This window comes from Ursus maritimus, unplaced genomic scaffold (assembly GCF_017311325.1).
Source record: "Ursus maritimus isolate PB19 unplaced genomic scaffold, ASM1731132v1 scaffold_2, whole genome shotgun sequence".
NCBI classification, from domain to species: Eukaryota; Metazoa; Chordata; class Mammalia; order Carnivora; family Ursidae; genus Ursus; species Ursus maritimus.
Window position 1 is genome coordinate 41,262,502 of NW_024424452.1, and position 27,947 is coordinate 41,290,448.

The 27,947-nt window shown below is 57.3% G+C and overlaps 2 protein-coding genes across 3 annotated transcripts; both read left to right on the forward strand.

Moving 5' to 3' along the window:
- Positions 1-178: 178 nt before the first annotated feature.
- Positions 179-6,063, forward strand: TSACC (TSSK6 activating cochaperone). The gene is made up of 4 exons (XM_008696552.2): positions 179-288; positions 917-973; positions 4,492-4,614; positions 5,813-6,063. Exons 2-4 carry the CDS (start codon positions 940-942, stop codon positions 6,028-6,030), a joined length of 375 nt encoding a protein of 124 aa, XP_008694774.1. The 5' UTR covers positions 179-288; positions 917-939; the 3' UTR covers positions 6,031-6,063.
- Positions 6,064-13,188: 7,125 nt separating this feature from the next.
- Positions 13,189-23,427, forward strand: RHBG (Rh family B glycoprotein). Of its 2 annotated transcripts, XM_008696553.2 has the most exons (10): positions 13,191-13,456; positions 18,184-18,370; positions 18,780-18,930; positions 19,047-19,194; positions 20,587-20,753; positions 21,037-21,174; positions 21,295-21,428; positions 21,795-21,916; positions 22,842-22,915; positions 23,060-23,427. In XM_008696553.2, the coding sequence occupies exons 1-10, from the start codon at positions 13,270-13,272 to the stop codon at positions 23,126-23,128; spliced, it is 1,377 nt and encodes a 458-aa protein (XP_008694775.2). In that variant the 5' UTR covers positions 13,191-13,269; the 3' UTR covers positions 23,129-23,427. The 2 variants fall into 2 exon arrangements, with proteins under 2 accessions (XP_040491743.1, XP_008694775.2); XM_040635809.1 differs by having other exon boundaries at positions 13,189-13,456; positions 22,842-23,427.
- The last annotated feature ends 4,520 nt before the right edge of the window (positions 23,428-27,947 follow it).

Below are 27,947 nucleotides of genomic sequence, written 5' to 3' on the forward strand. Positions count from 1 at the left end.
GCTGCCAATCACCGCAGTCAGCTCTTTGACCGGCACGGAGACCGGCCAATCGACTTTCTTAGCCCCGCCCCCTACGCAAGAACGGCCGGGCAAGCTAGCTAGAGAGCGCGCGATGATGGAAAGGGGAGGGCGCGGACGCTTGCGCAGTAGGGTGGCCGCTCCCGGCCGCGTGCGGCGCGCAGGTCGGCGCAAGCGCGGAGGCCCGGGCAGTTGGCCGGCGGGCCACCGCGCATGTGTATCAACTACGAGGGTGGGTGCCGGGCAGGAGGTTTTTGAGTAACAGCGCAGGTGAGGTCACCGAGTTGGCCGGCGTCTCGGGTCCTCTGGGGCCGCGATGGTCCCTTCCGGCCTTAGCTGCGGGAGGAATAGCGGCGCGGTCCGACTAGGGAGCTTGGTCTCCGGGCAGAGCTCCGAGTCCCCGAGCGCGCCCCTCGCCCTCCTTACGCAGGTGCTTTCAGCAGATGCTGGGAGCCCTGTCTCCTACCCGGAGCACGCCCCCGGGGGCTCCACGCCGGTTCCCCCGTGCCCTCCTCTTTCGCTCCACTGCCGGCCCATTGGAGATGATGGGGAGCCAGGATGTTTAAGTTACCTCGAGGGCAGGAAAAGGGCTGGTGCTGCAGGAGGAAAACGTGGAGGGAACCCCCGTTAGTGGGAGACTCTTAAGGTTTGGGCTTAGTTAAATGACTAGTTTGTCCAGGAAAGAGGAAGCAGTAGTAACAGACTTCTGTTTTACAAACTAGTGAAGGGACCATGAGAGCACGAACAACTCAACAGTCGCTTATATTTGGCCATGAAATAGAACAATACCTTCTTTCACACTTCTTCCTCCCCAAAGTGGTGCAGCCCGAGATGTGCCGGAGAAAAGTAAAATAATAGCAGGGGTTGTTGGTCATGTAACGCTGTGGTTCTTTCCCAGGCACCACACCTGTTGGTGTCCACATGGAGCAGCATGCTAGCCATCCCAACGGAAAAGGTGTGTGCCCGGGGCCCTGCTCCCCCTCCCTTGAAAGCCAGACCTAAATTGCTCAGAACTTGGGAAAGTGATTCTAGTTGTATTTTTCTTCCCCTTTTCTCTGTTAATGGGAAAGTGTAGCTGTTCTACGATTTCCCATTAAATGGGAACATTGCTGGGGCGCCTGGGGGTTCAGTCGGTAGAGCATGTGACTCTTGATCTCAGGGTCATGAGTTCGAGTTCCATGTTGGGCATAGACCTTACTTTAAAAATAAATAAATAAATGGAAACACTGCTGTATTCCCAGTGCCTGGAACTGGGTCTGTTACATAATAGTTGCTCAGTAATATGTTGAGCGAATACATTATTCTTCATTTCCCCTCTTACTACTTAGAACAAGACTTCACGTGCAGGGATTCAAGGAGACATAGTGTTGAGAGTAAACAGATACCCTCTGAGGCGGGTGGTCCCACTCGTGCCAGGGAAATGCCTGGGGCCGTGTGACTCCAGAGCCGGCCACTTAACTGTAGGTGGAGTAGATGACTCCATCTGAGAGGCCAACTGTGTCACAGCTTGGACATAACGGACTCTTTTCACGATGTGTTGTGCACTGGTAAAGAGCGTGACCGTGGAGCCCCCAGACCCCAATTTAACCCCCGCACTGCCATGTAGCTAGTTGTGGAATCTTAAGCAAATTTCCTAAGTTTTCTCAAATGTGGAGAAAGCTACCTACTTCTTAGGGTCATTGTGACGAATAGATAACGTATGTAAAGCACCTTTTACTGTTATTTTCTACGCTCTGCATCCCGTTGCTGCTCCCCAACTCCTCCTCTGTTTCATTGTCAGAGCTGTGGTTCCTTTACTATGCATTGTGTGTAAGTATTCTTCACACCTTCACACCTTACAACCCAGTAGAAAATGAGTCCTCCTGTATCTAGGAAGGGCCTGAATTGTTGGGAAGTGCATTTGTGTGGAAGTTAAAGTTTTCCAATGGTGAGAATAATCTCGAGACCCCAGTTTCAGCTTCTGTCTCTTTACCATTCTGCACGAGCCATCAAATGACGGATGAGATGAAGGGAAAAGAAGATGGCGGGTCGACAGCAGGGCTTGGAAAGTCTACAAACCCAGCCTAAAAAAACCCCACAAGACAGGTTTCCTTCACCAGGAGTAATAGGGAATAAAACAGATTTCCATTTTCATAGGCTCAGTGAGTTTCCAAGCGGAGAGCACCGCAGCCCGGCATGGTGTGTGGGGACTCCTCCCCCCGCCCCCCCCCCCCCCCCCCCCCATTCCTCTGTTGCACTTGGCGTTAAGGACAAGAAAAGTGTCTTCCTTCCTACAACCTACCTGTTACACCTCTGTCCCTAGGCTTGTTTTCCGTGAAGAGGGCCATCCTATACCTTCATCCTCCAAATCCCAGTGGAGACAGGATCGCTTCTGGGGAGCACACTCCCCAGCTGCCCAGATGGGTTATGGTCTAGGTGCTGTCTCGCACTTCTGGGGTGGAATAACACGCATGCTCGATCACTTAGTGACTGTCTACACTGCAGGGCTGTCAGATCCGTGAGAGTCACGACCTTGTGTGTTAGTTTGCTGTGGCATCGTCAGTGGTGGACGCCTACAAGCACTTAGCGGTCTCCTAGATGTGTAAATGAACGAGTGGATTCAGTTTTTCTGTCCTTGATCTTGGCCTGGCAGTGACGCGGGCGCCCTCGGAGGCCCGGCCGCTTTGCCTCTCCATCTGTCGCTTCTCTGCACGCTTTGCCACTTCCTTGTCATCTTCCAAACTCCTGAGGAAGAGCTCCCCAAGGTCCCATTTTCTCTCTGTTTTTTACTTTGGAGAGCTGATTTATTTTTGCAGCTTCTTTATCCCCTCTTTGTGGCTAGCCTGGCAGTTTGACCTTTCACCTGAGCTCAGTGCCACCTCTGCCTGTTTTTCTAGGCCTTTCTACTCAGACTGCCTAGTCTCCACTCATTCAGTATGTCCAAAATGTGATTTATGTTAATCTCATGGGACCCCAACTCAGACTCCCTTGAGTAAACAAGGAAATTGTTTACAAGAGGCTTGTGTGGTTGGGAGGGAGGTTGAGATGGTCACAGAACAGGAAGAAGGCCTTCGAGAGCTGGGACCTCAGGGACTACACTGGAGGACATGGTGCCTATAGGCGTCGTCCGTCCATCTCTCTCCTGTGCTCTTGTCTGTACCCTCTTTGTTGTATCTGCTCCTTACGGCATACTGGCCAAATTCAGTAGCTTTCATCTGCCCCAACTTTACATTTTCCCAGCATCGCAGATCAGAAGAAAGCAAGCTTCTTTGACAACAGAATCCGTGTATGGATTCCCAACTTGCCCCTTGTGCTTACCCCTTGGATCAATCACAGTTACTGAGGATGAGATACCGTGGTTGGCCTATGTTGGGTCACACGGGGAGCGGGGCCTGGTGTGGTCCCGCCAGTATGGCCTGGAATCCGGGGAGAGTAGTTTTCCAGAGGAAGTGTTGCTCACTAGACAAAAATAACATATGTCTTCTATAAAACTCATGATCTTCTCCCTACAGATGCATTTTTCTTTCTAACCTAATTCTTTTTGCCGAAGGTTATTTATTTTCCAGTTCAAGAACTTTTCTATCCAGCCTATTTTAATACCTGTAGATCAATAAAATACAGTTTTTATCACATTTTCTAATCCTAAAAGGCTCAATGGCTTTCCATTGTATTTAAGAGAAAGCCTAAAGTCTCAGATTCACTATCGTGAAGGGTCTTCCATGGCTTACCCTGCTCTCCTGCACTCCTTTTTTCTCCCACTTGAAAAATCTTTTCCACTCATCAAAAGCCCCCTGTGTTCAAGGTCCAATAAGTATCCCCCACCTGCTGGAGTCTTCTCTGACTGTCTGACATTGAGCTCTTGCACTTTTCAAAAGCACCCATTTCTACATTCAGTCACATGCTTAGGATAACTACAAGATAAAAGGCCTCATTTTCAGGGGTGCCTGGGTGGCGCAGTTGGTTAAGCGTCTGACTTGATTTTGGCTCAGCTCATGATCTCAGGGTCATGAGATCGAGCCCTGCGTCCCACTCTGCGCTCAGCATGGAGTCTGCTTGAGATTCTCTCTCTCAAATAAATAACTCTTTAAAAATAATAATAATAAAGGTCTCATTTTCACCCAGACTGTCAGACGCATTGTTTAGGTCCTTAGGTGGTTATATAACACGTTTCATCAGTGCCCTATTTTTCTCCCAAAGAGATCGTACCTGAGAAGCCACGAGTTCGAGATCTTGTGATGCCCAAGTGTCTAGCGCAGGAGTAAGCATGTGGCACACGCCCATGAGAACTTGTCAGAAGTGAGCTGAACCCATCCCTGCCTGGTTTCCCTTAGTACCACTGTGGTTTCTTTTTTGTTTGTCTTACGTAACTTTTTTGGGAGCTACTCAGGGCAGGGCCTTGGCACCTGTGTTCAGAGACCAAGTGCAGGGATCTAGTTAGAAAACCTAGAAGTTGTTAGAAATAAGTCTCATTAGTTGCCTCTCATTTTGTTCCAGCCAAAGAGGAAAGTAATGCTGTGCCTCTTTGTCGAGCCAGACCCTCCCCTAGCTTGATTAATCTTCAAGCAAGTTCCCCAGCGGCCACTTTCCTGAACATCCAGAAAACAAAGCTGCCCTCAGGTAAGGATGCAGGGCCAGTTTCCCAACCGGACCCAGGCAGGGGGCGGGGGGATGCCGGCTGCACGGAGGAAGTGGCCTGATCTCCCCTGATCTGGGGTGAACTCTTATCGCCAGCGTGTTGACAGTTAAGTTCTGCTGATTTCATTTTCTTCCCCATTCTACCAATTTGTGTTGGTTTCCTTATTAGCACCTTTACTAACTAGGCTAGGTGGCACTGAAAGGAAAGTTTTATTGCTTGCTAGTAATGTTAGTTAATAAGTGTCCAGGGAGGGGCGCCTGGGTGGCTCAGTCGTTAAGCGTCTGCCTTCAGCTCAGGGTGTGATCCCGGAGTCCTGGGATCGAGCCCCACATCAGGCTTCTCGGCTGGGAGCCTGCTTGTTCCTCTCCCGCTCCCCCCTGCTTGTGTTCCCTCTCTTGCTGGCTGTCTCTCTCTCTGTCAAATAAATAAAATCTTTAAAATAAAAGTGTGCAGGGAAGGAAATGGTAGGCGTTAGCTCAGTTATTCACATTCCCGTGGGGAAGTCAGTGGGTGTTTAGGGCCCCTGTGGGGAGCCTAACCAGGCACTGCACAGCCGTGACAACAGTGCTTGCTGACCTCAGAGTTTAACAAAGAAGTCAAGGCCGATAAATACACAAAAAATAGGTAAATGACTACCAAAGTTGCCTAGGAGCTGGCTGCAGGTAATGCGATTGAAAACATTAGAAAAAATTGGGCTAATGCAGCAAGACTGGTTGAAATGAGATAATAGGAGGGACTGCACATCACTGCTCATCCGACGCTGTGTCAGGTGAGAGAAGGAGGCTGAGGCCTCAGTTGGATGGTTTCAGTCACTCATCGAGTATGTTTTGAATACTTCGGCACCAGGGCACGCTTCTAGGCGCTGGGGATACAACCGTGAACAAATCAGACAAAATTTCCTGCCTTCCTGGAGCTTACATTCTAGACAGGGGACTTCGACAACAAATAAGTAATTACAGAACATGCTGTATGATCATAAATATTATGGAAAAAATTAAGCAAGGGAGAAAGGTAACAAATCCCAGTGATGGTTTTCCACTTAGGGTGGCTGGGTAGGTGACAGTCCAGCAAAAGTGCGTGTGGGCCGAGTTGCGTGGGCAAGAGTAGAGCCCTCCCCACCTCAGTACGGTTGCAAAGTCTGTCTCCTGCCCCTTTGCACCACCTTTGCTGTCCCTTCAGGAGTTGACCACAAGCCCAAGGAGTGCCTGGGACTCCTAGAATGTATGTATGCCAATCTCCAGCTGCAGACCCAGCTCGCCCAACAACAGATGGCTATTTTGGAAAATTTACAAGCGTCGATGACACAACTGGCTCCTGGGAGGGGAAGCAAGAACTCTTCTCTCCCAGCCTTATCCGGCAATCTCTTGTTGAATCACCTGCCCCAGTTCAGTAAATGAATTGTGGAACAGAGTCACTGTGTGTTCTCCTTTCTTCCCAGCGAAGTCTTGGTGCAACCTGGGCATGGTTATTCTGTACATGGTTGGTGAGTTTGCAAGTTCACTGTAAGTGCTCACTGGATAAGCCACTTGGCGATACGTATCACAGTAGAGACCGCGTCTTGGGGGATTTACTGTCTAACAAGGCAGCTAAGACCGATAATTCGTTGCAAAATATAGTGATCCTTGGAGGGGGCCTGGAGGAGGAGGTGGGTTGCTGGGGGAGGGTCCTGGATCAGTCTTGGACTCTGGCTGCTGGCAGTGGCCTTATGGTACCACGGGACAAGGGGGCGGCGGCGGGGGCGTAAATAGATGAAGTAAGTTGGTTTCGTGTCAGTTGGAGGCTTGGACAAAGACCTCGAGGTAGGAGAATAAGTCCTAGAAATTAGGAGAAGAGGCTTCCCCGCCCCCCGCACACACCGAATAGAGGGTGTGAGGTAGAGCACAGAGCAGCTGAGAAATGACTAGGCAGCTTCCCACCGGCGGTCGTACTGGCAGCGGCTGCCAGAAGCTCTGATCTCATTTGAGGCACTGCAGAGCCGCTGGAAGCTGTCAGATAGCAGCGGGGCACGCGTCAGTTCATCGAGACGTGAGGCGCGAGCATCTTGGGGTGGAGGGAGAATGGTGCTTGAGGGACCAGCATCAACTGAAGATATAATGTGACGTGAAACCACCGTGGGCTGGATAAAGGGCTTAGAAGTGAAGACAGGTAATCTCCTCAAGACAGAGCGGGTGACTCTGAGCTATACTGCAGAGAAGGACTGACTACCAGCTTTGAACTTGAAACACCAAGACACGGCATCCGGAAATTTCTCTGCTGGGAAGCCAGTTTAGCTTTAGTGAGCGTTCCAGTCCAGCCGTACATTTCCAGTATTTGAGAAGAGGACACATGAGGTTAGCTTAGCCATGTGAGCCACACCGGGTCGTCACTTCCTCTTACAGATGTGTTGGCAAATTACTCTCGAGACTGGGACCTCTTTCCACAGAGGCCTTCTTTTCCTGTCTGTCCTGGAAGCTCTTTATCTCTCCTTCCATTCTGCATGACAGCCTTGCTGGGTAAAGAATTCTTGGCTCCAGTTAGAATGACTAAAATGGATAGGAAACAACAAATGTTGGCAAGGATGTGGAGAAAGGGGAAGCCTCTTACACTGTTGGTGGGAATGCAAGCTGGTGCAGCCACTCTGGAAAACAGTATGAAGGTTCCTCAAGAAATTAAAAATAGAGCTACCGGGGCACCTGGGTGGCTCAGTCGGTTGGACGTCTGTCTTCAGCTCAGGTCATGATCCCAGGGACTTGGGATCGAGCACTGTGTCGAGCTCCCTGCTCAGCAGGAAGCCTCCTTCTCCCTCTCTCTCTGCCTGCCGCTCCCCCTGCTTGTGCTCTCGCTTGCTTACTCTCTGTCAAATAAATAAATAAAATCTTTTTTAAAAAGAAGGCAGACATTTAACTAACTGAGCCACCCAGGTGCCCTAGCAAAATCTTTTTTTTTCCTTTTTAAGATTTTATTTATTTATTTGAGAGAGAGAGAGGGAGCATGAGTGGGGGGAGGGGCAGAGGGAGAGGGAGAAGCAGACTCCTCGCTGAAGGGGGAGCCTGACATGGGTCTCAATCCTAAGACCCTGAGATCATGACGTGAGCTGAAGTCAGACACTTAACTGACTGAGGCATCCAGGTGCCCCTTTATTTTTATTTTTGAGAGAGAGAGAGAGTGAGCGGTGGGGGGAGGGGGAGAAGCAGAGGGACTGAATCTCAAGCAGACTCTGTGCTGAGCTCAGAGCTTGATGCGGGGCTTGATCTCACAACCCCGAGATCATGACCTGAGCTGAAATCAAGAGTTGGTCATCTAACCAACTGAGCCACCCAGATGCCCCTCAATTAAAAAAAGAAATGTTTAAGTCATGCTCAATGGAAAGATTGTCCATGTTCATGGATAGGAAGACTCAATGTTGATAAGATGTCAGTTCTTCCTAACTTGATCTTTTTTTTTTTTTTTAAAGTGGACTCCACAGGGTGTGGAGCCTAATACGGGGCTTGAACTCATGACCCTGTGATCAAGACCTGAGCCAAGTTCAAGAGTCGGACACTTAACCTACTGAGCCACCCAGGCACTCCATTCCCAACTTGATCTATAGGTTAAATGTAATCTCAACCAAAATCCCAGCAAATTATCTTGTTGATATTGACCAACTTATTGTAAGGTATGTACAGAGAGGCAAAAGACCCAGAGTAGCCAAGACAATATTGAAGAAGAGCAAAGTTGGAGCATCTTGGAGATGCTCCCTGACTCCAAGACTTCATGTAATGCTGCACTAGTCAAGACAGCGTGGTATTGGTGAGAGGCTGGACAGATAGACCAGTGGAACAGGATGCAGAGCCCAGACGTAGACCCACGTAAATACAGCCAACTTCTCTTTGACAGAGGAGTGAAGGTTACCCAATGGAGAAAGGGTAGTCTTTCCAGTAGTGTTGGAACAACTGGACATCCACAAGCAAAACGGGAGTCTAGACTCCTTTCTCTTTCACCCCATGTCCAGTCATTCAGTAAACCCTGTCAATTCTAGCTTCCCAATCTACCCGAGCCTGACTGCTTCCCCCTTTTCCACGTTACCACGACCACCGGCTCTTCCCTGGATTGCTGGATTGCTTGCTGGCCTCTTGACTTGCTGCCTTCTTCCACTAATCCCTGCACTCATGCTCCCCAGGCAACCAGAAGGTCCAATCACATCATATTATTCCTCTGCTCTGAACTCCTCGGTTGCTCCCGATTATCCTTACAGGAAAGTCACACTCCTTACCAGGGCCCTGAGGGCTATGTGTGTGGCCCACGCCTCCCTGCACGGCCCCCTTGCTCACCACACTAGCCGCCCTGCCCTCCATGCTGTGCCTGCTCAAGGGCAGTGCGTTTGCTGGTCCCTCTGCCCAGGGGTCTGTAGGAGCCCCTTTTGGGCTTCTTGCCTGCACCTCCTGAGTCTCCCGAGGCCTTCCCCGGCAATCTGGCCTCAAGCCCCCTTCCCTTCCGTCACTCTATCCTCTCGCTCAGCCTTGTCTACATCAAACCTCTTAGGGCATTCTATAGAGCTACTATTCGTGTGTGTTCCTGAGTCTCCCTCACTAGGAAAGCATCTCCTTGAGGGCAAGTCAGCGTCTGTTTGTTCACTGCTATATCCTCAGGGGCAAAGCCAGGCCTGCTTGACCTTGTGAAGCGTGGCTCAATAAACAGCTATGAAACAAGAGAGTGAGCGGCGATGCCATATCTAATTTTCACCATGCTGTGTATGTAAGTACTGCAGTGTTTTACACGGTGCTGCAGTGGCCGCGGTCTTCAGGAGGGTCTGAGGTCTGTTTTTCGTCCGGCCCCAGAAAATGGGTGTCCAGGGGCTCTCTAGTATAGCCTCTTTTCTCTTCACACCAGAGTGCTGGACAAAAAGGAACCCCTCCTCCACCCCAGCTGTGAAATTAGGCTAGATCTCAAAGTAAGCGTCACTTCCTCTGGGAAGCCTTCCCTGCCCACCCCCACCACCGGTTAGCGCCCCAGCCCCACCACAGACCTCCTCAGCCTGATCCTGCCTCTTCATTTACATCTGGTCACTCCAGCCGTGCCCCCCAGCCCTTAGCACAGCGCTGGCACACAGCAGGTGCTCGGTGTGTTTGTGGAATGAAGGCAGGCTCTGCCTTTCCCCAGATCTCCTCTGTCCACGAGTTGTCCTGTCACCCGGGTGCTGGTCTGAGGGCCCTTCCCGGATGTGCTTGTGCCCCAGGCCCCTGGCCCCCGCCGCTCACCCCCTCCAGCTACGACTGCCCCTCCTCCCTTTCCTGCCCGGAGACACCACGTGCCCTGCAGGGTGCTGGAGTCAGTCATTGGTCCCGTGTGCTCAGCTACGCCGCATCAGCCGAAGGCTTAGAGGACGCTGGCGCTCGCTCGAGTCAAGTCTGCGGGCTCCTGGAAACCGCCCCATAGATGAGGAGCCGGGAAGTCACAGAGGACTCAGTACTTGCCCGGCCCGGCCCATAGCTGCTGTGGACGGCTTTGCTGCGCATCCCCTCGGTGCCCGTAACGCTGAGGACAGCTCCACGGAACTACAGCCACCAGGTGGCTTTGGGGACTCCTGAGCCCAGAGAGCAGGGAGCCGCGAGGGGCTGTCCCTAGTGGAGCGCAGCTTCAGGCAACTGCACGTTACTCAGTAACCCAAGCCCCGGGGCCCACGGACCGCCTGGCCACGCCTGGCCAGGGCAGGCAGCTGACAGCAGCTCCCCTTGGCTACCCTCCAGGCACCTAGCTGGTCACAGGTAGAAACTGGAGAAGGGAGGTCCGAGATGGGGCAGACCCCAAGCCAGCAGGATGGGAGCTGGTAACAGACCCAGGGGCCCCCTGGGGGAGGTGTGGATTGAGAAATAAAGCCACCCCCGTCCCCCAAAGCTTCCAGGCCCAGAGGAGGCAGGGGGAGGGCAGGGGTCCTGACATCACTTGCGGATCCAAAAGAAAACCATGGATGGAGCCTCTTCATTCTGGGTGGTGGGCTGGGGAGTCCTCACAGGTGGAGGCCTTTCAGGGGACCCCTCAGAAGGAGAGGACTGTCAGGCTCTTGCCCTCTGCTGGGCCAGGGGTGACACAAGCTGGTACCACTAGTTGTTAAAATATAATGGTCTTTCCATACAGGCTGGTAAACAGATGTTGCCCAAACGTCTACTCTCCACAGGCTGGCCCAGCTATTCTGGCCCTTCCAGGGTTCCCTCTAGACGTCCCAACATCCAGTAGATCCAGCAGAGGTCCCTCCAGACCTCTAGAGCCCAGGTGTGTTATGCACGTTGACTAGAATCTCGGGTCATAGCCCAGGCCCCGGCCTAGGGTCGGTACTAAGCAAACAGTTGTTGGATGCCTGAATGAGCAACAGAGGCGGGGGCTCCGGGATCCAGAGGCATTCAGAGACCGAGAGAGACAACAGGTGAGACAGAGATGGGAGAGGCTCCCAGAAGATGCTGGGGGGGCCCAGCCCACTCCTTCTTGCTCTCCCTGGTTCTGCAGCTTGTGAGGGCTCTTCCCCTTGTAGGGCCTGTCCAGACCCTGCCTGGATAACCCAGAGAAGCCCTCACTCCCAGTCAGTGCCCAGCAAGCACCCCGCATCCCTGGGGCAGGAGGCTGGGCCTGGGAGGACACCCCAGATGAATTGTCCGAGAATCATTATCCAAAGGCTGCTGACCAGACCTCTCCCACCACCACCCCCTCCTGCAGAAGGAGCTAGAAAACAGCCTTCCTGCTGACCAAGTAGTGACAGAAAGCCTCTGGGCCAAGGGCCAGGGGCCACTGAAGGCCAGAGAGCCTCCTTGGCCTGCTGGGAGCAGTACCACAGAGTCTGACCCCTGTCCTCCCAGGCCTGCTTGGCTGGGCACTGACTTAGGTCAGGAAGCTGGATACCTAGAATCCAGCTGTCCCCCAGAGTCCATGCTAGGCCGGAGGCTAAAGCCCATGGCGGGAAGTGGAGAGGAGACGAATTGCACAAAAGGCAGAAGGCGAAGCAAGGAGGAGGGTCAGGGACTGCACTGTCACCCCTGTCCCTGCACATTCCTGAGAAGGGGCAAGCCCCATGGCTGGCAGGAGCCCCCATCTGCTCTAGGGACTGGCTGGCCCCGGTGAGCCTAGGCCACATTCTTCCTTTAGGCAGGGGTCTGGGACTTCTTTGCAAACACTGACAAGCCCCTCCCACACAACAGCCCCCTCGGACTAGGCTGGGCAGCAGGGTGGACAGAGGGCTTCCCCTTCCACCAGCCCCACCGAGACCGCCCCTCAGCTTTTCTTCTTTGAAGCCCCTTGTGGCTCACAGGTGTCAGCACCAATAGTGCCAGGGTCTCCCACCTGGGAGAGCCGTCCAGTGGCCCTGCACCCACAGGGTAGAGTCCATGTGCCTCAGCAGGGCCTTCAAGGCCTTTCTAGACTCCCCACCCCCAGCTTGAGTCCTGAACACACTGGACACTCACATGGTCAGGCTTCTGTCTTTGCAGGTCCCCTTCTTGAAATGTCCCCTCCTCCTTTGCTTTTCCAATTTCTAGGTTGTCCTTCTAGACTGCCTGCAGACATGACCTCCCAGGAAGCAGCTCATGTCTGTGCCCACCCTTGTCCCTGCTCCCATGGGTTCCACTGCCTTTCCTCCTGGGCCTCTGTGGCCTCTGTACTTCCTAAGGTCACACATTCACCCCAGTGGGAATTCAGTTCCCTCCTAGATGTTGGTCTCCCAACTGGACAGTGGCTCCTGGAGGGAGGGGTCATGTGGTTCATCTCCAAAGCCCGGCTCTCAGTAGGCGTCAGTCAGTCTGTGTCCTCACTGTCTGTCTTCTAGGACCCCTGCTAACGTAGACCTGGCTCCTGACTCCAGGCTGAGAACACCCTCCTCCATCTAGCTTCCCCTCTTTCCAGCTGCTGAGCCAGGCCAGGTCTCCTCATACCGGCGCAGGCATGCAGGGAGCCCAGCTGTCAGTGTGGCCAGCTGCTGGGCGTGCTGGGGTGCAGACCGGGGTGGGAGGCCTAGGAGCTTGGGGCCCAGGGGAGGCACTGTGCTGGTGAGGCTCAGACACCCCCAGCCGGGTTAATCATCAATGCCTGGACAGCGCCTCTTTACCTCCGTTCTCCATCTGGCTTTTTCAGTTAGGAAAAGATTGAGTAACCCCTCATCTGTCTCTGGTGTTAAACCCGGAGGGCCCAGGCCCAGGCCTTAAAGGGCCTCTTATTGCTTGGGAAACACTCTCTAAACTAACACCACGTTTGAGGGGCAGGGTCCTCTCCTCCCCCCACTCCCACCGGGTCCCTCAGGTGTGCTCCATCAGGGCAGGTCACAGGCCACGTCCAAGGACCTGTCCCAACCCGAACAGTGCAAGGGGCAGCTGGGCCAAGGGAGACAGGACCTCAGGATCCTGACGACCCTTCCCTGCCCGGCCCTTGCCCCATCTCAGGCCTCAGGCCCAGGCCCTCGCCGCCCTGGTTCCGTACCTGCCAGGGCTGGGGCTTCGAGCTGCGGGAAAAGGGGGGGCGGGGCGCTGAGCCTCGGGCGTGGGCTTGGGCCTGGCTCCAGGGGCGGGGTCTGGCTCCGGGGGCGGGGCCTGGCTCCGGTGGAACCTGCCTGCCCTGCCCTGGCGTTTCTGCCCAGTGCGCCCCGAGTCCGAGCCTGCGCCCGCGCCCGAGCCGGAGCCGGAGACTGGAAGCCCCTGTCCATGGCTGAGTCCCCGCGCCGCGCCGCGGGCCGACGACTGCAGCTGCCTCTGCTGTGCCTCCTCCTCCAGGGCGCCACCGCCATCCTCTTTGCGGTCTTCGTCCGCTACAACCACGAAACCGACGCCGCCCTCTGGCACTGGGGCAACCACAGTAACGCGGACAATGAATTTTACTTTCGCTACCCAAGTGAGTGCGGGCGAGGGTACGGGGAGCGAAGAGCCCAAGGTCCGCGGTGTCTCGGGCGTATCTACCCCAGGAGGGCAACCCTCCGGCTCCGAGGAGGGTGCCCCAGATTTATAATAACACCCCTGCGCTGGCGTCTGCGGGCCGCCATGCAATATCTCATGTAGTCCACGAAGTAGACGATGTTGGGGAAACCCAGCCGGGAGGAGGTTACGTGGCTGGTTAAGGTTCGGGCTGTCAGAGCCCAGGGAGCTGGGATTCAAACCCAGATCTGAGCTTTCATTGCTCCCTGTCTCACCTCCCAGTCTGCCTAATTGGGCTTTGCAGGGCTGTTGCAGAGACCGCCTTTCCAGGGCCTCCACCCTGATCAGGGCTGGGGAGGTAGGGAGCGGTGTGCAGAAGGTGCTAATGGCAGGTGTTCGCTCTGAAGGCAGCCACTCAAAACTGGCCCTTCCAGAGTCAGAGAGACAATGACACGACCACTGACCACAGCCACAGAGCAGCAGCCCCCAGCCCTGAGAAGGAACCATGGCAGGGTCATCAGCCCATTTCCTAGGGGTGGAAGCTGAGGCTCAGAGGGCTTGTGACTTGCTCATGATTGCCCATCAGGGGAGCCGCAGAGCGGGAGCTAGGACTCAGGCATCCCAAGCAACACAGCCCACCTGCCTGCTGAGAAGGCCCAGGAACCAGAGGGTTAAGCCTCTGCCCCTGCTGGGGTCAGAGCTTCTCCCTCAAGGTTGGGGGCCTCCTCTTGCAGTTCAGACCCTGGGCAGCTGGGACCAAAGATATCAGATCTCCAGACTTCATCACTACTGCTGGGCAGGGCTTCTCTCAGCCTCGGTTTTCCCCATCTGGGCAGTGGGGAGAAGAATGGCTCAGTTTGAGAGATGTACATTCAAACAAGGCCCAGAGTGTGAGAGTCTTCTGTAAAACCCCAGGCTGTTATTACCCTGCTTTTCGTATGCTGAGCTGGTGGCAGACTGTCCCCACCTGACCCTCTCCCAGTCCCAACCCCGACACAATGAGGTCCCAATGCTGAGGACATAGAGGGTGAGATGCACCGGGCCTGAGCAAGAAGTGCCAGTCCCCAGCCCCCCAGCCGTCCTCCCTCCAGTGTTTCAGGTCAGCCCTGTCTGCACAAGGTGAGCCATAGAGGCTGGGATGGCAGGCTCCCAGGTCGTGTATTTGCCCAGAGAGGTAGAGGGAAGGAACAGCCCCTAGGCTGAGAGAAGTAAGCTCTTGTCCAAGGGTCTGACCTGGCTGCCTGCCAGGACCCCACATTTTCTTCTCCCATGGGCCTCACTCAAGGCCTCAGCGCCTTGCTTGTCTCAAAGTTCTCCCCGAAACCCCCCAGGCTGTCGCCCCTCTGCTGCAGTGGGGGGCTCTCCTGGGACACGCAGCTCTCCCTGGGCTGCAGTAAGAGGAGCGGAGTGGGGATCCTACCTCTTTGCTGCCCTAGCTTTCTATCCCTGTGGACTTGGGACTCTGGTGTGGGGGAAGGTCGGGGTGGAGGGAAGTGTGAGGTCTCTGGAGCCTGGGGCTTTGATCAGCCGGGTCTTCCCCTGCCCCTGAGTCCAGGGGAAGGGGTCAGGGCCAGAGGGAGGTGTAGCCACCGCCCTTTGGTTCGGGAGATGAAAGGGAGCTCTGCAGCTGGTCTTGAGCTGTGGGACTAACCAGTGCCCAGGACATGGCTGCTCCGAGGGTCTATCAGGCCTCGCTGCAGGAAGGGCCCTCAGAGCCCATCTGGTCCACTCCCCTCAGATGTGGAGAGACAGCCAGAGAGGTCATGGGGCTGCCCAAGATCACACAGCAAGTTAGCCAGGCTAGAGCCAGGTCTCTTGGCTGCCCAGCTGTCCCATGAGGCAAGTCACGGAAAATAAGAAAGAGGAGGAAAGACAGGTTGGCAGCCGAAACCACGGGAGAGTCTAAGGAAACAGTATAGACGGTTCCTGCGTCGCACGCCTCTGAGACCTTACCTTTGGGGAGAGGGATTTAGGATAGATGGAATCAGGATCTTCTTGGAAGATGCGGGAAGAGGGATGTGACCTCTAGCAGAAGAGCACGGCAGGAGGAAGCAGAGTGTGAGAGGACGCGGACTCCCCAGTTCACCACTCCCATTTCTCTACTCCCCATGTTTATAGCCCCACTTTACAGATGAGGAAACCAAGGCTCACAGAGATTAAGTGGCTTGTCCGTGGTCACACAACCCAGCTTTAACTGTCCCCTTGTTCCTTGTTATTTTGTTCAGGAGCCATTCAGTGGGTTGGGGAGGGGCAGTGGGGAAGGAGGGAGGGTAATGGGTATCTCTAGAGGACTTTTATCTTCTCTCCAACCAAAGGCGCATGGGTTTGGTGGCCACAGCAATAGAGAGTCTGCAGAATGTTCCCCAGAGAAGATTTCTTAATGTTTAGACTCCAGCTGAAAGGTCAAGGGACTGAGTTTTGATTGAAAACAAACCCAGGGTGGGAGATATAAATATTATTGCCAGTTAACACACGCTCCGGGGCAGTTCCTACGTGTCAGGGGCACGAGCCCAGCGACCCAGCCACCTTTGCCATCCTGCTGTCCTTGGACGAAGGAGCAGACATGCCATCCCATTTACTGTTTGCACAAGGAGAAAAGAAGCCAGACAGCGAGGCCTCAAAGAACTTAGGTGGCAGGCTGACTTATAGGTGATGCTTCTCCTTTTCTGTTGGGTTTTAAGATCTGAGAGGGAAGAGAGAGCTGGGTGATTTGGGAGTGCACAGGGCTGGAGAAGTGGCACGGTGTTGGGGACATTTAGCAAGGCCAGTGGACCCCCAGACCCTTACTCCCCTTGGCAGCTGGGGGGGGGGCAGCTGAGAGGCAGACCTCTACTTCCAGCACCCACCCAACCCTCCACCTGGGGCTCTCGAACTCGTTTCCTGTCAGCCCGCACCCAGCACAAAAAAGCAAAAAAGTTAGCTTCTCTCGAGGTTACGGATCGCATTCTATGGTTCAATAATACATTTCTGGCCTATCGGTCCTTCTTCAGATGAAACAAAAAGGTGACCGTGATTTTTTTCCTTTATGATCTGCCTCTTTCTACAAGAGCTTTGAGGTCATTCACAACAAAAACATGACAAGTAGGAGAAAAGAAAAGCAGGGAAGCAATACGTAAGTCATGAATTATAGTAACCAATAACAAGTGCCTCCAGTTGTCCCAGCTGCGATGCCAGTATGGCTCCGAGCTTCCAGGCGGCCGAGAGAAAAGGGAAATGCGATCAGTGATATGTGTTCTCGTGAGAAGCTGGGAAGACTCCCGGGCGTGGTTCTTCGATTCTTTGACGTCTGTGTTGCACGCTCTGTGAGGGCAGGCACAGTGGCTGCTGCGGTGGCAGCCGTGTCCTCAGAGCCTGGCGCCCCAGTTCGCAGTGAAGCTCTGTCACGGGAATGCGGGGAAAGCATCCGGGTTCCCTGGGGGAAGTGACATCTGCTAGCGCTAGGTTCCAAGCGAAGTTTCTCCCACGGAGCAATAAAAGGACAGTTTAAGGTCAGAGCTGACCCTGTTTCTCAAGAGCTCCCTGACACTATGTAACTTCTAGCAACGCTCCTGGTACTCCTTCTCTGGCATTTCTCACTTAAAGCCAAAGATACAGCGTGGAAGTACTCTAGACAGAGCAGGGCCAGGCTGGCTGAGTCGCACCCCTGTTCACGCGGGGTGGGGGAGGGGCACAGAGCAAGGTGTACCAAAGGGAACCACGGCATGTGTCTCATTTCCAGATCGCGGCAGGTGATCTGTACTAGCCTCGTCTGTTACGCGTACGCCACAGAAAGCACGCAGAGAGGCTCCAGTCTCCCTGCCCAGAAACCTCATTGACACTTAAAAAAATTCAACTAATTCATCTATAAAACTAACATACTCAGATTATAGAAAGAAACGAACGAAAAAGCAGAACCGTCCTTCCCCGAGCCTCCATATGGCACAAATCCAGGGGTGACCGTCGGCACTGTGTACCAGCAGCCCCACCCCTCCGTTCCCTTCCTGTCCCGGAGGAAATCTCTGTTCACAATTAAAGCTACTTCCAAAAAATAAATAAATAAAGCTATTTCATAAATTATTTTTTAAAAATTTAAAATCCTCAATCAGGGTGCCTGGGTGGCTCAGTCGGTGAAGCGTATGCCTTCCGCTCAGGTCATGATCCCAGGGTCCTGCTTCTCCCTCCTCCTCTGCCATTCCCATCCCCCCACCCCCCACTCATGATCTCTCTCTCACGCTTTCTTGCTCTCAAATAAATAAATCTTTTAAAAAAGCTAAAATCCTCAAAATGGAAAGGTATAGATTCTGAAGTCTGGGGAATGGAGGTGAGACATGGAGGAGGACTTCCCAGCAGAAAGGGAAAACTGGACGAAGCCTGAAGAGGGAGACGATTTGGAGCATGGAGGGGCAGGGACCTTAGCAGGAGAGAGCTCGGGCAGGACTTGCCGCTGGGCGGTGCAGGAGACCCAAGGACAGGCCAGAGAAGAGAGCAGAAGGCTCTGCTCCCTGGCTGCACGGTGGGAACGGCAGGGAGGGTCTGGGTCCCACTGCTCTGAGCCGGCCGGCTCTGCACCGCTGACCCAGGCCCGGAGGCCCCGCCACCGCTGGGGAGTTTCAGAGGCTCGGCTCCGGCCTCCAGGCAGCCCTGGCTGGTGAGAGCTGCCCCCCAACCCCCGGCAGGGCGGCTGATGGGAGGGGTGGAGGCCGGAGCCGCTCCAAATGTCCCCTGCAGGTTTCCAGGACGTGCACGTCATGGTGTTCGTGGGCTTCGGCTTCCTCATGGCCTTCCTGCAACGCTACGGCTTCAGCAGCCTGGGCTTCACCTTCCTCCTGGCCGCCTTCGCCCTGCAGTGGTCCACGCTCATCCAGGGCTTCTTACACACCAGGCACGGGAGCCACATCTGTGTTGGCGTGGAGAGGTGGGCAGCGGCGGCCTCCTGGCTCCTCCCCGGCCCTGGTCTGGCCGGGAAGCCCCTGCCCGTCGGTGGGGAGCCAGCCCCAGCCCTGTCCTTCAGTCGGCTCCCTGTCTCCAATGCCTGCCTGTTCCCGCACTCAGCCCCATGCCCATTGCTCTAAGCCCCTTCTTACCCAAGGGCCCTTGGAAAAGGACGGGGTTCAGGATCTGGGTCTCCCGCCCCACGTGGGCTTTACTCTGCACGTCGCAGAACCTCCCTGAGACTGCTTTCCTCATCCACGAGCGAGGCCACGGGAGCCCTCCCCACTTACCAGGGAAGGCCCAGATGCCCAGGCTCCCTGCCTCCTGCCCTGACGTGGCCCCCTGGGGCCACCCTCGCCTGCCCCCCTCACCCTTGCGACCTGCCTCCCCAGCATGATCAATGCAGACTTCTGCGCGGGGGCTGTGCTCATCTCCTTCGGCGCCGTCCTGGGCAAGGCCGGGCCAGCTCAGCTGCTGCTCCTGGCCCTGCTGGAGACCCTGCTGTTCGGGGTCAACGAGTTTGTGCTCCTCAGTCTCCTGGGGGTGAGTCGGCTGGGGCTGGGGTGGGCTGGGGTGGGGACGGTCAGGGCCAGGCCCCGAGCAGGGAGAGCGTGGGGCCGGGGCGGGGGCTGCCCTCCAGCTCCAGGCCACCTCTCCAGGTGAAGGACGCGGGAGGCTCCATGACGATCCACACTTTCGGGGCCTACTTCGGGCTGGTCCTCTCGCGGGTGCTCTACCGGCCGCAGCTGGAGAAGAGCAAGCACCGCCAGGGCTCCGTCTACCATTCTGACCTCTTTGCCATGATCGGTGAGGCCTGAGGCTGCGGCGGGGCGGGGCCAGGGAGGACCTCCAGGCCAGGTCTCAGGGTGCTGCCTGTGGTCCTTGGGGTCCTGCTGGGAACTCCCTGCGGAGACCACCAGCTCTGTGCTCATCATCGTCAACAGTTTGTTGGACAGGTTCTTGGAACTCAGCCCCAGGGTACACACCACGTGCCCCAGACCCGTTCCTGGGGGGCCTTTCCGGAACAAGTCTAACTGCACCAATCCTTGCTTAAAAACCCTCAGCCCTCACCCCAAGTCAGAAGCGAGACTCAGCCTGGCGCAGCCGCCCCCCCACTCTCCCCATCTCCTACCTCCAGGACTCTGCCCCTCACGCCGCCCCCGCCCCAGGCGGTTTCCCAGAAGCCTCTGCACACCGGGGTGCGGGGAGAGGCCCTGGGTCAGTCCCGGGAGCAGTCAGGTCTCTCTGCCAAGCATGAGCCTCTACCTTGGCTTCTGCTCCCCTCTCTGCCTTCACAAACGGGGCAGGGAAGGAAATGGAGATTTTACTTTTTTATGGCCAAACTGCCTCTTCCTACACTAAAAAGAGAGGCTGGTTTTGTATTTCTTGCTCACCTGCAGGTTGGTGGTGAAATGAGGTGGATGTTTTGGCTAGAAGTCCAGGGGCTCCCCCAAGAAGGTGTGCTTCCCCGGGAGGCCTACACCCCAGCTCTCCTCTGTCCCCCTCCTTCCAGGCAGGAAGCCCTGCCTCTTCCTGACTCCTGCTCGCCCCTCGGAGGACACACGTGTAAGCGTGTGAGCGTGCTGGATCCCACAGCAGACTGTGGGGTTGCAGGGAGAAGCGACATCGCACACTCGAGACCCCTCGGGACAGAGGGGCAGTCCCTCAAGCCTTCTTGCCAGGATGGCCCTACCCTATGGGTCCCCAGCCTTCCCCTCACCTTGTCCCTTGGCTCCGCCCCACCCTCCGGGACTGGCCTGGGAGCCACGCGCGCGTAGTCAGGGCACGCACAGGCCATCCGTCCTTCCGGTGCCCCAGAGACGGTGGCCCCTCCCGCTTGCTTGCGGGGCCCGCCTCTCCGGGGGGTGGGTGAGGTTTTAAAGCCCGTGATTCCCCTGATATGGATATTAAGCTCCCAGTTTGGTGCCTGACATGTAGCACCCTTTGCCTGTTTTTATTTCCTTTTCTGATGCTTACCAAGAAAATGTCAAGCGTCTGTGGTCCTCAGGCGAGGCACTCTTCGTCTCAGTACCGTTAAGACAGGGCCTGGCGGAGCACTTAGCTGCTGCCAGGCGACGGGCTGCACACCTGCTACGCCTCACCTCACGTGGCCCTGGCTCGGGGAGGCATTGGCCCCACGTCGCGAGCGAGGACACAGAGCATGCTGCCTCTCACTCTGCCGGCCTGCCCCCCATTTAGGCACCATCTTCCTGTGGGTCTTCTGGCCCAGTTTCAACTCAGCGCCCACCACGCTGGGGGACGGGCAGCACCGGACAGTCCTCCACACGTACTACTCCCTGACGGCAAGCACCCTCAGCACCTTTGCCTTGTCAGCCCTGGTCGGGGAGCACGGCCGGCTGGATATGGTAGGGGTGGAGGCCTCGGGGAGACCGAGGGACGGGGTGCGGGAGGAGGGGTCTGACAGCCGGCAAGGCCCGTTTTCCAGGGGAACAGGATGAGGCACAGGCCTGGGGCCGGGATGCATGGGGTCCTCACAGGAGGAGACCACGGGACAGCAGGAGAGCTAGAGATCAGAGGGCAGAAGGACTTCCAGAAGCAGGAGATGCCGCCGTGGTGGACGGGGTGGGGCCGGGATGGGTGTGTGATCTGGAAGTGCCTCCCGTGCCCCCCTCCCCTGTGCTCCCCCAGGTCCACATCCAGAACGCCGCGCTGGCCGGAGGGGTTGTGGTGGGGACAGCAGGTGAAATGATGCTGACGCCCTTTGGGGCCCTGGCAGCTGGCTTCCTGGCTGGGACGGTCTCCACGCTGGGGTACAAGTTCTTCACGGTATAGACAACTCCCGGGCCCTGGGCAGAGCAGGGGGCCCTCAGCGCCCTTCCTCCCACCTTTCCAACAGCCCAGGAGGGAGGGCCACTCAAAACCCATGACTCGTGTCCTGTCCTCCAGCCCATTCTTGAGGCGAAATTCAAAGTCCAAGACACATGTGGTGTCCACAACCTCCATGGGATGCCTGGGGTCCTGGGAGCCCTCCTGGGGGTCCTCGTGGCTAGGCTGGCCACCCACGAAGCTTATGGAGAAGGGTGAGTCCTCCCCATCCCTGACCCTCCCCAAGGTCATTATCCCCCCGAAATGACCTCAATCACTCTCTTCCTCCTTCCAACACAAAAAACAGTGTCTATTTTCATTCATTCATTCATGAATAACGGCGGGAAGAGATAATGACCCTTAGGATCAGTTTTGCACATCAGGGGTCAGAGGAGAGGCCAGGCAAAAGAGATCCTCAGACCGAGTCTTGAAAAGCATTTGGGTGTCTGCAGGCACATGGGGGTGAAAGGGTGCTCTGGGCTCCCTTGAGGTCCTTTTGCCGCTGCATGAGGCAGCGCGATGCCCTGGCGCCCTGACCCTGTGCTCCAGCCCCGTGTCCCCACCACCCCCTCTCCCTGCAGCCTGGACAGCGTGTTTCCGCTCATAGCCGCGGGCCAGCGCACTGCCACCTCCCAGGCCATGCACCAACTCTTCGGGCTGCTGGTCACACTGATGTTTGCTTCTGTGGGTGGGGGCCTCGGAGGTGAGTGACCTTGGCTGGGGGTGGGGGGCTGGCAAGAGCTCCCCAGGACGTAGAAGACAGAGGAGGGGTGTCCTCTGAGGGGAAGGGCCAATGGATCCCATCCCCCTGACATTCATTTGCTCACATAATTATTGAGCACCTGCTTTGTGTCAGGTATGGGGTGGGGTTGTAGAGTTCAGGGGTAACCGCTTCCGGAAGTGGGCACCTGTTCCCTCCTGGTGCCCAGAGGAGATGGGGAGCGGCTAGGGGCTGACTTGGGTCCCTCTCCAGTTCTGTGGCTTCCCTGTACTGCCCCCTCTGCCCACCAGAGGGCAGCCCGACCTCAGGCTGAGGCCCTGAAGGGGCTGCTGAGCTCTGGTTGGGCAGGGAATGGGGCGGGGGTGGGGGTGGGGGGGACACGACACACAGATCCTCCCACAGAGGCAGACTGCTCACTGATGCCGGGTCAGACAGTCCTTCCCGATGTCTGGCCTCGCTCCTTGTGGCCTTCAAAATAAAACCTATGATTCAGTGTCCCACCCCTCCCTGCTCTCCCCCGCCCCGAGATTCTCCTTCCCAAGCAAGGTTGGGTTCCTTCCCTCACTTAATCCTTATTTACTCAATAAACACTTTCTGCACCCCTCCTGGGGAGGGGGCCACAACAGCTCAGGAGCCGTGCAGCATCACGGCTGGGTCCATGACCGTCTGTAGGAACAAGTGAGGCGCTGGACTTCGCGGGGCCCTGCTTCCTTCACGCTGACCTGAGGGTCAGGTCCAGCTTGCAGGGCTGCGGTGGGTGCTCAGCAAGGGCCTTGCAGAGCCCTTGGCACGGGGTCTGGCGCACAGTAGGTGCTCCCTGAATCCAGCTGTGATTTGTCTGTGGCAGGCGTCCTGTGGAGACCTCGTGCCTCCCAGCCCCTCACACACCCTCCCCTACCACCACCAGGGCTCCTGCTGAGGCTGCCCTTCCTGGACTCCCCTCCAGACTCCCAGTGCTACGAGGACCGGGTCTACTGGGAGGTGAGCGTGTCTGCAGCCACTCAGACCCGAGCCCTCCCTCCGTTCCTCACCTGCGTCTTTCCTTCCTGCCTGCTCCTTCTCCTCTGGGGGACTCCAGCCCCCTGGAGGTACCCCTTCACCTGCTTCCCCACCCCTGCCCTCCAGGTGCCTGGGGAGCTTGAGGATGAAGCCCAGGGCCCTCTGCGGGTGGAGGAGCCAGTCACCCAGGCCTAACCTGCTTCCAGCCCTCGAGAGAGGATGCTCTCCTTTTAGAGGATGGTGACCGGCTGCTGTAGGGAAGCTCTTTTCTAGCTCCTGTCCCTCCTGCTGCAAGACAGGCTGAGTGTCTGTGCCACTGGGGACAGGGCGGTGGAAGGTGGGGAATGGGGGAGGCCACACCTGGCAGAGGTTGGGGGACACCTCACAGCACCCCCACCCGCCACCCCTTGGCCTGTTTAGTGAAGCCCCCGACGTGGCAGAGTCACAGTGAAGTGTGTGCCAGGCCGGCAGTCGGGCGATAAACACCACCCGCACCAAGGACTCCGACTCCTTTTTTGTGCACTGGGAACATGGGGAGCTCCCTCTGGCTCTAAGGCACAACGTTGGAACCTCGGGTGAGCTCGGGTGGGGAGGACCTCAGTGCCAACAAGCTCCCGCCTCCCTGGACACATGGCGCTCCCTCTAGGATTTCGAGTTCCACCAGGTGGGTGCCCAGCCTGGGCTTGCTTGCCTCCAGGGACAGGGAGCTCATTCTCTCCCAGAAAGTCTGTCTGTCCTGGGACCCCACTACTGACTCGGGCGGACACCTGCGGGGCTGGGAAGGGAAGGAGGGAATTCTTTGCCACTGAGTCCCTGGAAGTAGCCAGCAGCCAGGCACCCCTTCTGCACCCCCCCCCCCCGCACCGCGTGAGTGTGAGGCGAGGGTACTGGGAAGGTCCCAGAAGAGTGGCGGCGGGAGTGGAGGCAGGCCGCTGGCCGCCTGACGTCTTATGACCACCAGAGGGCGCTCCAGGCCCGGCGCAGGAACCCGCGGCCCGGACCCTCCGTCCTCTCCTGGGAACTGGCGTCCTTCCTGGCTGCTTCTGCTCTGCTTGCCAGCATTCGTGCCCTGGGTCTGTGTTGAGTTCCAGCCCCCCTGTATGTCAGGCGGGTTCTAGGGCTTCAAATCTCGTGCAACAGAGAAGCACCCACCCAGGGGGCTGGAGAGCTGGGGCCCGTCCACCCTGACCTGGCCTTCCTCCAGGCAGGAGCTGGGCTGGACCACAGACCTCTCTCTCCCTCAAGACCAACAGCCATTCAGACCTAGGGACCCGAGGGGTTGGGGTTCCTGGGGCCTGGCCCTGGGTCAGGGGCAGAAAGCGCCCCCAGCGGGCTTCGACCTCACTGTAGGTGGGGGGACTGAGTATGGCTGCGGAAGGAGACCAAGCACAGAGCTGAGGGGAAGGGGAGGAACACAGATGGCCCTGAGGGACGAGTGCTCCAGGGGACCCATCCCTGCCCACGGGGGCCCATCATCGTCCTCCTTCCTCCACGGAACCCCCCATGGCTAGCCGGAGTGGGTGTCTTGTGGGGAGGCCCCTGAGCTGGGGCAGAAGGATGACTGACCAGATGGCAGTAGGGTCCCCTGTCCTGTCAGCCCCTGTGGGGAGGGAGGGGGCTTGGGGGAGAGTCGAGGCCACATCCCCTCTCCACCCCGTGGGGCATCAGCTCCCAGCCCTGTGCTGGCCAGGTCCAGCCACTGAACTGGAACCCCCCAGCAGTCCTCAAAGGGACCTGAAAGCCTGTCAGGAAAGAGGCTCAGCGAAAGGGCGAGCCCCTCGTGCCCTGGCTCAGTCTGGGCAGAATTTCTGGGCGCTGCTGCCAGCATTTCCCACGGATTCCTTCTTGATCATTGTCACATCTCCTCCAGGCTTGAAAACATGACCTGCTCCAGCCCGGGCTGGCCACTGCTCCCATTCGGTGGAGGAGGGCTTCCGGGAGGAAGGGACAACTGAGTCCTCTCTCGGGGAAGGAAACTAGCCAGCCGGCTTCCAAAGGAGGAACTGGGGGGTGGCCCACCCAGAGGTCCCTGCGGAAGGAAAGGCAGGGCGGGGACCACGCCACAACAGTGCCCTGGGACACATAGTTCCAAGCTCCTTCACCCCGACGGAGCTTCCCATGGCCTGGAGACAGTGCCGAACTTGGCTCAGGGGACCTGGTCCAGGGCTGAGCTTTCCCAAGTCAGATTCCTGGTTTGTCACTGCGTTTCTTCCTCTCCCTCCCGTACTGGGTCCTGAGTGCCAGCAAGCTGCTGGGCACCCCATAGCAGGCGCTGTAATGAAGCAGGCCATCACTTGTGGTTTGGGGATGGGGCGATGGGGGGGATGGGAGATGGGAGTGATGGGGGAACAGGGGTAATGGTCCCATCACTGCTGTCAGGCGGGGAGCTCAGCGGGCGTGTCTCGGGAACCCCTCCTCCATCTTCCCAACAGCCCGGCTCAGCACCACTGGTCCCTGCACGGTGGCCCATCCATTCAGGCTGGGTCAACAGGCTGACAATGAGCAGGTCAAGGAGATGGCAGGGACAGGGGCCAAGGGGGCTCTTTCCTCACCCCTTTAGGACAATGAGGCCTCTGCCCCTCAGGGACAGCCCCTCTGATCACCACCATTATGACTCTCAATGCAGGACAATCAGATGCTTGTCCACTCATGAACTCTGTCCAGCCCCAGCTCCCGAGCTCTGGGGACAATGATGGACGAGGACACGGGGCCCTCGCTCTCCTCCAGGCCCCCACTGGTGGGGGAGACAGGCCGCACTGAGGTCAGCGTGGAAGCCCACAGGGCCAGGGCACTGAGGGAAGGGTTTCTGGAAGTGGCCACTGTGCTGGCTTCGCATAACTCTGTGTCAGCGGCAAGGGGGTTTGCCACAGGGACATCAGCACGGTTCCCCGGTGCCTCGGGGCCTGTGTGGCCGGAGCCTCCGGCCCCCACAGCTCCTCTGACCTCTGGAGGACCTGGCCTGAACTGCGCAGCCTGGGAAAGGCCTGAGCTGCGCCATTGGGATTCACATCACGGTGCGGGGCACCGGCTCAGGGAGGAATTAGACACGGCGTGGGTGTCCAAAGTGGGGGTCGTGGCTGTGCTGGGACAGACGGACTCGGCGGGTGCCCCGCCTCACCCCGTTATTTCTCTCCCACCGTCAGGACCCCTACCCGCCGCCTCCCCGCTCTGCACCCCGGCCCCTTTGTCTGGCCCTGCCGCCCGCCCCGCGCCCTGGCCCGTGCGCCGCCGCCACCACCACCGCCGGAGGGAACAATGCGGGCCAATGTCTTGGGCAGGCGAGCCCGCTATGCAAATGCCACCGGCCTGTGAGAATTCCCCTCCACCGCCGGCTTCCACCGCCTGAAAGGGGCCGGCAGCCACTGCATAGGGATGAGCTGTCGTCCCAGCTCCCTGGGACAGAGCGCCATTGTCTCCACAGCACTGTCTGATCGCCAGCCTCGGCCCAAGGCAGAGGTGACCCAAACCTGTCCCCTCCATACCTGCTCCTTGCCCCAAAGAGGCTTGACGTGGGGGTCTTTGTGGCAGGCCCCCAGCATCCCTCCCCTGCTCACTAGCTTGGCCTGCAGGGGTTTTCTTTCCCTGGGGGGCTACACCTGGCCCCGTGGGTGCCGTTCTTCCCGCTCTCCCTTCCTGGCCTCTCTCCCCATCTCCATCCATTTTCTCACATCATGGTGACCAGTGGACTTGGACAGGTGTTTCTGGAGCTGATTCCTTTCCAGAGCCCCGAGAAGAACACTCATGGTTTCTCCAAAGCAGGTTACTGGACAGAGACACCCCCAGGGGTCCTCTCTGACAGTGAGCCCCAGGCCTAGTGGAGGCCTCCCTTCCTGCCTCCTTCTGCTGTCCGCCGCAGTTAGGGGCCCTGTCTGGCCTGGGAGAAAGGCTCACCATGGCAGGACCAAATGAAACCTCTCCAGGGACGGAGGCGCAGTTCCCTCCCACCAGTGAAAGACGTGTGCCCTCTACCCCCAGCCCAGGGGCCTGTGTCCAGCTAACGCATGGAACTGATCAAACCCTGGGTTGAAATGCTCAGACCATGGGGGCGCCTGGCTGACTCAGACTCTCAATCATGGGGTCCTGAGTTCAAACCCCACGTGGGGTGTAGAGCGTACTTATTCAAATACTCAGACAGCAGGCGAGGGAGCTCTGTGCTGGGAGCACAGTCCCCCCTGATGAGGAGCCTGGAGCCCTGCTCCTGGGCGCGTGGAGGCTGAGCTCCAGCGCACGGGCTTGAGGCTGGACCAGGTGCAGGGCCTGAGTCTGCCTTTCCGGAACCTCTATGAAGATTCACGTTTGAGGGCAGATGCCCCTCTGGTGAGAAGCTCCTTTGGAGCTGGTGCTGGGCCCTCGAAACCGTGATACGTCTGGGACTCCTCAGGCTCTCAGGGCAGACTCGGTCAAGGCAACACCAAAAGGAGAGCTGTCCCGGGGAAACCCAGGCCTCCAGGGCCAGGAAGGTGGGAGAGGGCTGGATGGGGGAGGAAGAAGGTGCTGGCGGAGGGTCCTACCGCTGCCTCCTAGGCCTGTTCCTCTCTGGGCTGGCCCAGCGTTCCCTCTCTGATGCAGCTCTTCCCTTCTGTCCCCCGGCTTCCCTGGGGGTGCAGACCCACTGTGCACAGCAGTCTCATCCTGGGGGGGGGGTTCTGGGCTGGCATCTGGGATGCTATTAGATAGGAGGAGACTCAGAGTCAGGGGACCAGGGCTGGGAGCTGAGGGCTTTCAGGAGGCCTGGGGGCAGACAGAAGTCTAGCTGCTTCCCTGGCCCCCACCCTTGGAAGTGGGCAGCTCCTCACCCAGCTGCTCTCTTGTCCGGGTCTCCGGTCCGACCCAGAATCCCTCCAGAGCATTCTGACCTGGGCTGCCCAGCCTCATGAAAACTCCTCTCGCCACCTCAGGAAGAAGGCACATCTCCACACGTGGCCAGAGCCCCACCGGCCCGAACCCCAGAGCACAGCTTCCCTCCCATGAGGGCATTTGCAGATGGCACTCTTGCTTTGGGCAGTCCTCGGAA